General features: G+C 39.2%; 1 protein-coding gene across 1 annotated transcript in view; it reads right to left on the bottom strand.

The window, feature by feature from the left end:
• Window positions 1-4,874: 4,874 nt before the first annotated feature.
• Window positions 4,875-13,500, bottom strand: part of LOC137241373 (2-phosphoxylose phosphatase 1) — a 30,089-nt gene continuing 21,463 nt past the window's right edge. Inside the window, exon 4 of the mRNA XM_067768920.1 lies at window positions 4,875-6,291. Coding sequence (XP_067625021.1) covers window positions 5,094-6,291 — 1,198 coding nt within the window. The 3' untranslated portion in view covers window positions 4,875-5,093. The remainder of the gene's footprint in view (window positions 6,292-13,500) is intronic.

Genomic DNA, 13,500 nt, shown 5'->3' with positions numbered 1-13,500 from the left:
TGCGCGGGCCGTGGGAGGTTAGGTTTTAGTGGGTAGGCCTTCATGGCAGAAGGGAGTCCTACACTCGGAGAGTCTCGCAGTGAGGCTTAAATATCCCGGTCAGTGCATAAAGCATTTCCTCCTTCCACGAAACACAAAAAAAAAAAAAAAAAAAAAAAAAAAAAGTTTAAATTCTGAATGATAATTATGTGAAAATTATTGAAGTTTTGATAGCGATTGAAGAAGATTTGACAGAAAAAGCAATTTGTCGGCAAAAAAGCGAAGGGCATTCGAATTCAATTGGAGAAGCTTGAAACTTCATTTCTGACTATTTTGTGGCACTTACTCCTTGCAAGATTCAATGCAGTGAGTCAAAAATTACAAGCTGTTGAATGCAGTATTGTCGAAATCATTGAACATTACAAGGGACTGCAAAATATTGTCTCTAACTGTCGGGATGAATTTGATGAATACGAGAAACGAGCCCTCGAGTTATCAGAAGATCCAGAGTACCATTCCAGTAAGACACGAAAACGGAAACTTCAATTGAGAACAGATGAATCGGTTCGTGGAGAAGTGACACTGTGCGGAAGAGAAAATTTCAGAGTAAATATCTTCAATGTTATTCTAGATAATTTGACTGTGGAATTAGAAGAGAGACGCAAGGCGAGCGAATTGTCTTCTAACGAAGAAATCAGAATGGAATCGAAGGCTCTGATATCTACATTCTCGTCTGATTTGGAACCGACAGCTGACGACGAATTCGTCCATTTTTTTGCTTATTGCAAAGAAAATAATATTAAGACGAAATCTCCACTGAATGTTATGAAGTCTATTCGGTCCGATGATTTGAACACAATTTTTCCGAACGGTGACATCGCATATCGCATGTTTGCTACCATGGCAGTGACTAAAGTCCGAAAGGTCTTTTTCTTGTTTGAAAAGGATAAAAAATTACCTTCGCTCCAAAATGACTGAAGATCGACTCAAAAGTTTAGCACTGCTTTGTATTGAATCTGATATTCTTCTCTCTTTGAATTTTGAACATTTGATTACAGATTTTGCCTCCCAAAAAGTAAGACGCAAGTGTTTTTGAATAATCTTTTCCATATGTCTGTGTTATTAGTTTTCTGACAATCTATAAGTTTCTTGAAACTAAAAATATTTTGTGATACGCTTCATTATATAAATAAAAATGAAATAAATTATCTTTCTAAGATAACTCGAAACAAATTTTTTCAATCCGTAAAATATATCAGTAATGAAATGTCACCACACGAAGGCAAGTACGGTTTTTTTGGAAATATTGGGGCGCGGCTTGATTTGTTTGCCCAGGGCGCTTCTAGAGGTAAATCCGCCCTTGGGAAAACCTTCATTTTTTATTGATCTTGATGAGAAAGTTTAGGTTTCATGAAAAATTTACGCTTATTGTGAACCCTAAACAACCTTTTGGAAGGGATATCTTATTATTCCGTTTTTTCGGGTCGTGTATTGAAAGCTCTTATACAGGTTTTGAAATATTTTAAATGAGTCAGTTAGGCTAATTCACGAATATTTTATTAGTTATCTTAGCTGAAAAATACTAAAAGTTTATCCACATTTAAGCAACTCTCCACATTGTTCATAAAGTATGAGCCCTAGACTTTCAAAGAATTTCTGCTGCATTAACCGAATTTCGGTTAACCAAATTTCAGCGAAAAGTACGCAATTCTTTCTTCAAATACCAGAATGGTACATTTTTATACTCAGCGTGCTTTGCGCACAGCGTATTATAACTTTGATTGGATAACGGTTGGTTGTACAGGTATAAAGGAATCGAGATAGATATAGACTTCCATATGTCAAAATCATCAGTGTCGAAAAAAAAAATTGATTGAGCCATGTCCCTCCGTCCGTTTGTCCGTCTGTCCGTTAACACGATAACTTGAGTAAATATTGAGATATCTTCACCAAATTTGGTACACGAGCTTATCTGGACCCAGAATAGATTGGTATTGAAAATGAGCGATGATAACCACACCCACTTTTTATATATATAACATTTTAGAAAACACAAAAAACCTGATTATTTAGTAAATAATACACCTAAAATGTTGAAAAAGTAAACAAATAGTTATTTTTAACAACTGTTGGTCCAAATTTATCAATGTAACTTCTGGTGTTCCACAAGGTAGCCATCTTGGGCCAGTGTTATTCCTACTATTCATTAACGACCTACCAAGTGTTTTGAAGCACTGTAAGCCATTGATGTATGCGGATGACGTGAAACTTATTATGCCTATCCGCTCACTAGAGGATAGAGCACTTCTTCAGTTGGATCTGAACAGCCTAGTTGTATGGTGTAATGCTATCCTCATGTCACTAAACCTTCCGAAGTGTAAGTTCATGTGTTTTACACGGAAAACCTTTAATTCCCACGAGTATGTGATTGGAGATTATGTTATTAAGCAAGTCACCAACTTCACTTACCTAGGTGTTACAATGGACCCTAAGCTTGACTTTAGGTTACATATAGAAACTTGCGTTAATAGGGCTAAAGGTACTTTGACGTTCGTGAAAAGGTGGTCTAAGGAATTTAAAGATCCGTACGTTACTAAAACTCTGTTTGCATCATTGGTGAGGCTAATATTGAAATATGCTTCGATAATCTGGAGCCAACGTTATAAAATTCACTGCGATAAACTGGAATCGGTCCGAAAACAGTTTCTGCTTTTTGCTTTGAAACACTTGCCTTGGGACACGTCAAGGAATCTTCCACCTTACTGCAGCCGGTTAAAACTATTACAGTTGCCTATATTACAGAGCCGTAGGGAAATGCTTAATGTCTTATTTATAGTAAAATTCTTAAGGGGGATGATAGCTAGCCCATTTCTGTTTGGTGAAGTTAAGTTCAATGTGACAGTCAAACCGTCTAGATATTTTCAACAACTGCATATAATTACATGCAGATTGTTTGTTTTTTATACTATACTATATTTAGTCTGATTAATTGAGGGGATGTGTGGAATAATGGTATAAGTGGAGTTACACCGTTTTTCCATAAATCAACTAAATAAAAAGAGCATGATCACATACATATACCATACTAATCTTAGAAAATAATAGTGATATTTAAACAAAGATATTAGCTTCATTTATGGGAAAAACGGTATAACTCTCTAATAAAATTTTGCAGTAGTGAAGCATCGAAATGGTATGAAAATATATTCAATGTCGTAGACCAGAAAGAACTGAAAAATTAAAGAATTGAATTGCTTTCAAAAACGACCAAGCAGACAGAGAACTCCATTGTTAAAAATAGAAAAAAGTTAAAAATGATAAAAGTAGTAAAAAAAAAGATTGTTAAAAATAACAAAAATAAATAACAAATAGTTATAAGCATTTCTAAATAATAGAATATAATGTATTTAACAATTGTTATTAATGTATCTACTGTTTTGTTTAATAAAGTATCTCAATCAAAATATTTGATATTCGATCTATGGAATAACGGTATAACTAAAAAAAAAGAAATCATCCATTTTCTAATAAAATTATGTATATATAAAATTTATTACTTTTTCTTATCAAAGAATCATACTATCTAAAATTTTACCAAGTAGGATTATTATAAATTTATTTTTACCTGTATTGTTAAGTTTTTTTCACTTTTCTTAAAAGATTGATTTTTGAGTTATACCGTTATTCCACACATCCCCTCAATTGTTAAATTTGTAGACTAATGAATGAATAAATAAATAAAAAGGGTCGTAGACTAGAGTAATAAGCTATAACTTAGCAAAAAATAGTTTTGAATCAATGATATTTCACTTATCAAGTTTTATTGTAAGAGGAAATGGGGAGACATTTTTTTTAAACGTGCGGTGCCACGTGTTATGTAGAAAAGTAATTTATCTGAAATGAAATGTGCAATCGAAGCTCACGCTGAGTATATAATGTTCGGTTACACCCGAACTTAGACACCTTTACTTGTTTCTGCTGATTTTACCCACAGCGAAACAAATGGAAATTGGAAATGAATATATAGTAAACTAAAGAGGATAAATATCATAAGAGCCACCAGTCTGCTACGAGTGGCGAGTAACTCGCTAGAAATTTAAAAAATTGATGCCTAATGTTTTCTATGAGGGACATTTTTAATTGTCTCGCATTTATCCATGTCGTGTAGGCACCTTATGGAAAAGGGATTTTTGGAAAGAGAATTAATTAATTATTTAAATACAGTTAAAAAATAAACACAAATACCCCATGAAATGTATAAAGACATTTATGCAAATCACGCACAAAAAAAAACCTGCGATTTCCCTAACCAATTAGGACGATCCTATAGATTAAATAAAAAAAAATAAATGTAAGGCGCGATAACCTCCGAAGAGATCTAACGAGCTACTCTTCCAATTTGCGTCGTGCACCTCTTGATTTTCCCTACAAATGGGCCGGACGGGACCTACATGTTTTATGCCGACTCCGAACGGCATCTGCAAGCCAGATGAGTTTTCACTGAGAGCTTTTCATGGCAGAAATACAACCGGAGCGCTTGCCAAACACTGCCGAGGGGCGACCCCGCTTAGAAAAATTTTCTTCTAATTGAAAAACCTTATTTTTAAAATTTTGATGTTGCTTTGCCCGGGGTGCGAAACCAGGGCATACGGTGTGATAGGCGGAGCACGCTAACATCACACCACGGTGGCCGCCACTATCCTATAGATTATACATACATAAAAGCTAAACATTTTAAAATTTTATATGTAATTAAAACAAACTTTTATAACTTTCATAAGTTCCAGATCAGAGCGCCCGCCTGGATCCGCCACTGTTGTGATAGGTTGGAAGAAAAAAAATAGAAGCATTTTTCGGTGGGCAAAAAATGAGGATGAGCTCCTTATGTACATAAATATGTAGGTATGTAAATTTGTTTATTATAACCTAAGTCTTTTGTATATTTTTGATATGTTTGGTTTACAATTTAGTTTCCTTCATAGTTGGTTTTTTGCTTAAAACTACCTACAGTTATTGATGTATCATATATACATACTTAATATATATACTTGGATGTATGTATGTATATGTTTTGATACTGATATGTATAAGTTTCATTCTTATGATACCTCTGCTCATCGAAAATCCGCATCTTTATGAGGGACTGCTGACGTACTACAAGCATCTTTAAAATTAGTCGCATTCAGAGATGAAAAATAATCTTCATGTAGAAATCGTATAATATTTTCAATAGGACAAAGGTCTGCTTTATTTCCACGACTATCACGAGTCACGCGTAAGCTTTTACCACCTTCACAAAAATCAATTTGCTGTGTAACATCCCGACCATTATAAATAGCCCGGAAATAGTAGTCTGTGTGTGTTTCGCTTTTATACAATTCAAAGGCCAATCGAGTCGCATATGGTATAAAGGTGTTACCAGTTCTTATGCCAAGTGCAGCGGTTAAATATTGTAGTGTCCAATCATGACCCGAGTAGAGTACAAATTTCGTTCGATCACCGGAGATCATTCGTAACATATAACTAACAATATGACGCATCATACCGTAGGCGCGTAATAATCCAATTCTTTTGTAGTAAACATTTTCCGCTTCGTGCGTTGACTCCCAATTGGCGTAGGTCATAAGTGCCATTACATGGGATTGTTCCACACAACCCAACACATTTTCACCTGCGCTAACTTCTTCATTAAACGATTTCTCGGCTGCCGGGCGAGCATCAATTAAATTTGAAGCGGTGTCGTCTTGATCAATATTAATGACATCATTCAAATCGATCGTATTAGGCTGGGTCGTGGAAAACGTATGCGAATTGTTTACAGCTGAGCGACGGCAAGGTAACGGTGCTTCATGACACAAAACCATATTCAAAACATCAATAACATCGTGAGCATTATTCACTCCGTTGGGTGTATTTTGGAGTAATGTACCACCAACCCATTGTATGACTTTACTTATGTCCGGTTGAAAGGTCAAATTTAAATTTTGTTCAGTTCTTTGACGTTTGTATAAGTTTTCTGCTTGAGGGCAGGCACAGTCGGTAAAGCAAAATGCCATGCTATGAGATTCAAGAATATTCATAGCCAGCCACTTATCATTGGGCAGCAAGCTGAAGAGTAATGCAAGAGCTGATTGGAATGTTCGTCTATATCGTGTGGAAAACAATACAACTTCATCGGAATTGAGTAACGAATTGGGTGTTGAAGATCCACTCATTGAGGATCGGTTCGGAGCTTGTTTAACAAGTAATCCCAATTGATGAGCATAAATTTGATGCAGAATTTCACCGACATGCAGCATCTGGGCCACGCCTCTGTATGTTAAAATAAAGTCATTGAAAATAAATTAAAAATAAAATTTAAAAAACACTCAGCTTTGTCATACTAGAATGGTCCTTAAAAATTAATAGAGCATTTTTTTCTAGTCCCAGTTCTTCTAACAGAAGTACATACCAAGGCCAAAAATAAACATACTGTAACGAATTTAGTGAAACTACGCTTATTTTACACCTTCTACTAACGTTCGTATCGCTAAACTGTTGAATAAATAATATATACTATTGAAAATTTGTATGTATTTAACTTTTCTGTTTTTATATATGCTTTGTTATATCTTTAGATGAATAAGTAAATTTCTTTTTGTAACATTTAGGTATAATTACTTAATCGGATTGATGTACTGCCTAAAAGACTAAGTCTTCCTTGTACAAACACTAAATAAATAAATAAATAAAATAACTCTAATATTCAATAAAGCAAAATGGCCTTTATTAAAGGACTTCACAATAACACTGATACTTCACAACCAATATCTTGCTTAAATCAAACTGAATTGCTCATGCCTCAGCTTGTGTTGCTTTTATACTCTTCGGTTGCCTCGTTCGCATATTTCTAGTCGTTTCTCCTTCTAGAATTTACTAGTTCACCGATGATTGCATACTTTTGTGAGTATCTCTCCGCTGCTATATGTACATATGTGTAGACATAATGATTGATTTGTTTATGTAGATACAAGTGGCTGCTTAGTATCGGCTTAGAGATGATAGTATCCCTTAGTGTTGCTAATATTCGTCACAATAGTATAAAAACAAGCATATGAAGACACTCTCCTTAGCCGTTTTCCAGTAGTATTATCGATTTTAGATATTAGAAACAAGAGCTATATCGCTAATTTTTGAGCCGCCCCCTTATCGAAAAAATTTGAAGTTTGTGAACCATCCTAACATTCATTAGGGTGGGTGAACTCTCAACAAAAAGTAAGCATACAAAAGTAAGTTGAAAAACGACTAAAGAGTTGTTTCGCGATTGAGGGGCTTATACCACATCCGCTGTAAGGCATGCCTGCCATAAGAGCCGACAAAAATTAAAATACTATACCCGGGCTTTGTTTGGGATTCGCCGCGCAAAAACTACTACCGATGAAAAAACTAAATCAAAAGCCTGGCATGAGATCTACTTTTTCCTGATAGTGCATCACTGCAAACGTTTTAAAAATTGCAGTAAAATGCACTTACTGCCTTTTAGGAATTTTAATGCCAATAAATTTCTGCGATTATAATTTACTCATTAACTAAATAAATCTTAATATATAAAAATCACGTGTCACAATCCTTGGCCGCGATGTACTCCTAAACTACTGAACCGATTTTGAATTTGTTTTGCACCCCGTGTGTAGTTTGATCTAGCTTGAAATATAGGATTGTTTATACGTAATGTGTTATACCAAAATGTGTGATAGTTGGTCGCCGGTGTTTGAAGAGATGCGTCGGTCGATTTTGTTCAAACTTTCACACAAGTAAGCCTCACGCGGTGGTTACTACATAGGTTTGGTTGCGATCGACGTAGAGGGTCTCGAGATATAGGCCAAAACGTGGACCCGAGTACCCCTAGAATGTGTTTATAGAATATGGATAACAAATGAAAGCTGTTGATGAGTGCTTTAGTAGAGGGTAATTTTCATACCCCTGGGTGACTAGGGTCTCGAGATATAGGCCAAAACGTGGGCCAGTGAATGCCTAGACAGTGTTTATACAATATGGATATCAAATGAAAGCTGTTGATGCGTACTTTAGTACAGAGTAATATATTATCCAGAAACGAACTGGGACTGGGATTAGGACTAGGACTGGGACTGAGACTTGGAGTGGGACTGGGACTGGGACTGGAATAAAATACATACCACCCTCTGGGACAGGCAATAAGGGATGCAGAAGAATGAGAAGGAATTGAGAGAAGAGAAAAGAGAGAAGGAGGTTGTGAAAGAGATAGAATGAGACGAAGATGGAGATAGATGAAGCGAAAAAGCCGGAGGGAGGAGTGAATAAAAGGATTAGGAAAAAGTGAAGAGGGGGAGGGCAGAGTGAGACGGAAAAAGCTTATTAAAATGTATGCAGATAGGCCAAATTTAGGGCAGGACAACGCCTGCCGGGTCTTCTAGTACTCATATAAAATTCACAGTGAAAGGTAAAATTAGGTTTAAATTTGAGGTTTACTTGAAAAATCTTAAATTTCCAAAATAAAATTTCAATTTTCTCCGATTTTACTTCTTACACTTTACTACCTTTTTTCAATGGACGGCAGTATAATGTCCGTACTCTTGCATAAGAAGGTAGAGTTGGCTGACTGATTGAAGTCCTAGTTAAAGCAATGGCAGACATAACAGCCATTCAGGGAGAACTATAGTCGGGATAGTGGAAGAAGGGCAGGCCAGTGTCCTCCACGTAACGAGGTCGTCTTTGCAGAGAAGAAAGTGCACGCACGCTCGTAAGGAAAGTTTGCCGTCGAAAGTCGCATACGTTCTCCACTTAGCCCTCATTTTTGCTCACTGAAAGCAATAACGGGAAATTTTTTTTTGAGATTGAAACAAAGGGCCTGACACCCCAATCCTTACGACGGAATATAACTTCCACCACCTGGCCTAAAGTGAAAATGATCCCGGTAACGACGCACTGTTTGCCGAGCTACTGAAAAACAAGGAGAAGAATTGCATCAGAAAATGCAAAATATGAACACATGCCTCTTGATTAGAATTAAAGTTTGCTCTTCCCAATTCACCAGAAAGGCGATCCCGCACACCACGCTAACGACCGCGGAATCAGGCTGCTTGTTATCGAATATAAGGTTATGTTTAACGCATTGTGCGAAAGACTGCAGTCCAAAGTAGACGAACTGGTTGGATAAATGGAACTCGGTAAATGTAATATTGAAGAAATCTCCACAACAAGCTAAATCCTGAAGAAGACTCACGATCAGAAAACAGATACGCACTATCATTTTTCGACTTCGAAGTATTTTTTAATTGCGCGGAACGGAGTTGCTGGCATGTTGCTTAGTCTGAAGTCCCTGATTGCGAGGGGCCATCTTCTTTTTCTTGTAACCATAACGAGTTTCCCGGCATGTTTTGGAAAGTTTCATCGGTTATTGTTGTTGTTGTAGTAGTGCTTCGCCCCATCCAATAGGTGTGACCGATCACAAATTGTCATCAATATCCTCTAACGGGAGACCAAGGAAACTTGCTTCAACAGGGGTGGACCATAATGAGAGGGGTGTTAGAGGCGTTGGTTCCACAATACAGTTGAAGAGATGGTTGGTGTCATGTGGGAACAAGTTACAAGCCGGACATATGTTTTGTATGTCGGGGTTGATTCTGGATAGGTAAGACTTTAACCTGTTACAGTATCCAGATCGAAGTTGAGCTAGATTGACTCGCGTTTCCCTAGGGAGTATGCGCTCCTCTTCTGCAAGTTTAGGGTATTGTTCTTTGAGTACAGGATTCACCGGACAATTCCTGGCATAGAGGTCCGACGCCTGTTTGTGGAGTTCACTGAGGACCTGCTTGTGTTTTTTGGCTTCATACGGCTGTGTTTTCAGGTGCCGTATTTCCTCATAATGCTTACGGAGATGATTCCTTAAACACCTGGGCGGTGTTGGCTCATCAATCGGATGTCTGCTGGGATGCCCAGGTTTTTGAGTATTTAACATGCCCTCGTTCCGGCACGAGCACACGAGTAGGTCAGGGGACCAGACTCTTAATCCCTACCCCCTTGTGCACCGTTTGCCAGCACAGAATATATATGTATGCTTGCGACATCTACCAATGCAGTTGCTTCCTTGGACGGTGCCACTTTCCTAGATGTTCTGGTCTCTGCGACGGCACACCCCTACGGATTTCATCGCGCCATGCTGCCAGGCCGAAAACCCAACTACACTGGGTACTCCCATGACTACCCAAGGACGTCCAGTCCCAGGGCCCCAACAGAACTTACGACCAAGCCTCCCTCAACCTAGGCACAGTCACCCGTCACTTACCCCCAGATTTACGACGTCTTCTCCCGTTGCACTTCAGAACACTGCAGTTTAACTGCAATGGGTTAACTGGGAAGATCACGGAGATAGACGATTTTATGAAGCGTAACGAAAAGCAATTTCACTCAAACGATAAATATGAAACTGCCCAAAAATTTCGTAACGAGTACTGGTATCCACCATTTTACAAAATTTCCGTAATCCGATTAACCATTTCAGAGCTATTGCGATTAAAAAAATTGATTTCGATTACGGATCGTATAACACGATACAGCCCCTGCTTTGCACCTACTCTCACACTCAATATTTTTAGGTGCCAAGCACGCGGTAGCGTAAGGCCATTGACGTGAATGTTCAATATTGCCGATATTTGCTACGTCTACGTTGTAAATAAGAGATTAACTCGGTAACAGTGCTACATTTAGAGAGGTGAAAATACTGAAAAGACTAGGAAGATTGTCGTTAATTTTATAGCAAAGCCAGGACCTGTTGCCATTATCGTGCAATCATCGGCGTAGGAAACAATGGTAACTCCTTCAGATTGGGGAGCTTCGATACACTAAAACTAAATAAAAGTAGGTAAAGGATACCACTGCCGCACATCTTGTTTAATCCTTCTTGGTTTTGATGTTAAGTTCCTGAGCTGGACCAACCCCCTCCTTCCGTGAGGAACTTGGGAACGTCAGAGCCTCGCCTTCTTAAGAAACAGAATTCTTCACGGGAAAGCGAGCTTGGCAAATGGGTTAATGAAGCTATAAAGAGAAGATGTGATCGTATGCAGTAATCGACTTTAGGAAGCAGGTGGAAGACTTCAATTTCTTCGTGCTCCTTTTTGGCGTCAGCCATCAAGAAGCAGGGATGAGTGGCCCAAGTTGTTGTTGTTGTTGTTGTTTTCGCAGTGCTTGCTGTTTCAACAGGGGACGACCATAATGAGAGGGGTGTTAGAGGCGTTCGTTCCACATTACAATTGAAGAGATGGTTGGTGTCAGGTGGGGACACATTGCAAGCAGGGCATACATTTTGTATGTCGGTGTTGATTCTGGATAAGTAAGAGTTTAACCTGTTACAGTATCCAGATCGAAGTTGAGCTAGAGTGACTCGCGTTTGCAAGTTTAGGGTATTGGTCTTTGAGCACAGGATTCACCGGGCAATTCCTGACATAGAGGTCCGACGCCTGTTTGTGGAGTTCACTGAGGACCTGCTTGTGTTTTTGGTTTCATACGGCTGTGTTCTCAAGTGCCGTATTTCCTCATAATGCTTACGGAGATTTCTCCTGGGCGGTGTTGGCCCATCAGTCAGATGTCTGCTGGGATGCCCAGGTTTCTGGATATTCAACAATAACTGTGTGGTTAGCATTTCATTTCTCTCCCTGATGGGGAGTATTCTCGCCTCATTATGTAGATGGTGTTCTGGGGACATAGGAAGACAACCCGTGGCGGTTCTGAGGGCAGTATTTTGGCAGGCCTGTATCTTCTTCCAGTGTATCGGGGACGCTTAGCATGCAATCGGCTGGCCAATTGCTTTGTAAATGGTAATGAGCGTTTCTTTATCTTTTCCCCCATTACTGCCAGCAAGAGATTTGAGGATTTTATTACGGCTCTGTATTTTCGGTACAATAGCGGCTGCATGCTCACCAAAATGTAGATCCTGATCAAACGTCACACCAAAAATTTTGGAGTGTAGGATAGTCGACAGCGTAGTGCCATGTTGTTGTTGTTGTTGTTGTTGTAGCGATAAGGTTGCTCCCCGAAGGCTTTGGGGAGTGTTATCGATGTGCTGGTCCTTTTCCGGATACAGATCCGGTACGCTCCGGTACCACAGCACCATTAAGGTGCTAGCCCCACCATCTCGGGAATGATTTATGTGGCCACATTAAACCTTCAGGCCATCCCCTCCCTCCCCACCCCCAAATTCCATGAGGAGCTTGGGGTCGCCAGAGCCTCGTCTGATAGTGGAACAGGATTCGCGGCGGATAGGTGAGGTTGACAATTGGGTTTGGAGAAGCTATATATTGCGCTGGCAACCTGAATGGTTACGCTACACTGCCCCTTGAATCTGGTATTTTAGTCCCCTCTTACGACAGGCATACCTACCGCGGGTATATTCTCACCCCCTAACCCGCTGGGGTGCGTAGTGCCATTGACGTGTATGTTCAAAATCATCGACATTTGGAACGTCCACGTTGTAAATAAGGTCGCCGATGATTTAGTCGGTGATAATGTCAAGTTTCGCGAGGTGAAATAACTGGAGAGATCAGGGAGGTAGCCGTTTATTTTGTTGCAAAGCTCATTGACCTGTGGGCCTGGGCCTGTGGCCATTATTGTGCAGTCTTCGGCGTAGGAAACGATAGTAACTCCTTCTGATGGCGAAGGTAGCTTTGATATGTAGAAGTTAAACAAAAGTGGGGATAGGACACCACCCTGTGGCACCCCTTCTTTAATTCTTCTTGGTTTTGATGTTGCGCTTCTAAATTGCACCGATGCTTGCCGACCACCCATATAATTTGCGGTCCACCTTTTAAGACTTGGGGGAAGAGTAGACCCTTCCAGGTCTTGCAGTAACTTGCCCTGGTTGACCGTATCAAAAGCAAAAGCATTTGATAGGTCTAGCGTAACGAGTACTGTTCTATAGTGGCGGTTTTAATTTAAACCGCAATTTATCTGGGTGCTAATGGCATTTAGCGCAGTGGTTGTGCTATGCAGTTTTCTAAAGCCATGCTGATGGCAGTCTAGTTGCAAATTTGCTTTGAAATAGGGGAGCAAAATGGCTTCAAGCATCTTGGCTACTGGCGATAGGAGAGATATCGGGCGATATGACTCTCCTATGTTAGCTGGTTTCCCAGGCTTTAGTAGCGGGACCACCTTGGCCATTTTCCATTTTCCTGGAATGACAAAGGTGGAAAGAGACAGGTTGAAGACATTTATTTATTTATTTATTTATTTATTAGTCTACAAATTAACAATTAATCAGACTAAATATAGTACGGATTACAGAAAAATTACAGAAGCATACAAAGTGAGCAAAATTATATTATAAAATATGAATAAACACTATTAAATTAGTTGCCGGGATGGACCAAGATGCCGAGCAACGGGAATTGATTATTGGTGCTGTCGGAATGTACGTGGTTTCGAGTAGCTGATGTATATTTGACACGTAACAAGTAGGGCTGCGATGTGTGGGAGGTTGGAAAGGACGTGATTCCAAGCCACCCGCCC

The sequence above is a fragment of the Eurosta solidaginis genome, chromosome 2 (assembly GCF_040869045.1).
Source record: "Eurosta solidaginis isolate ZX-2024a chromosome 2, ASM4086904v1, whole genome shotgun sequence".
Classification (NCBI taxonomy): Eukaryota; Metazoa; Arthropoda; class Insecta; order Diptera; family Tephritidae; genus Eurosta; species Eurosta solidaginis.
The sequence above is the reverse complement of the archived record's forward strand: the minus strand, read 5'-3'. Positions and strand labels throughout refer to the sequence as shown.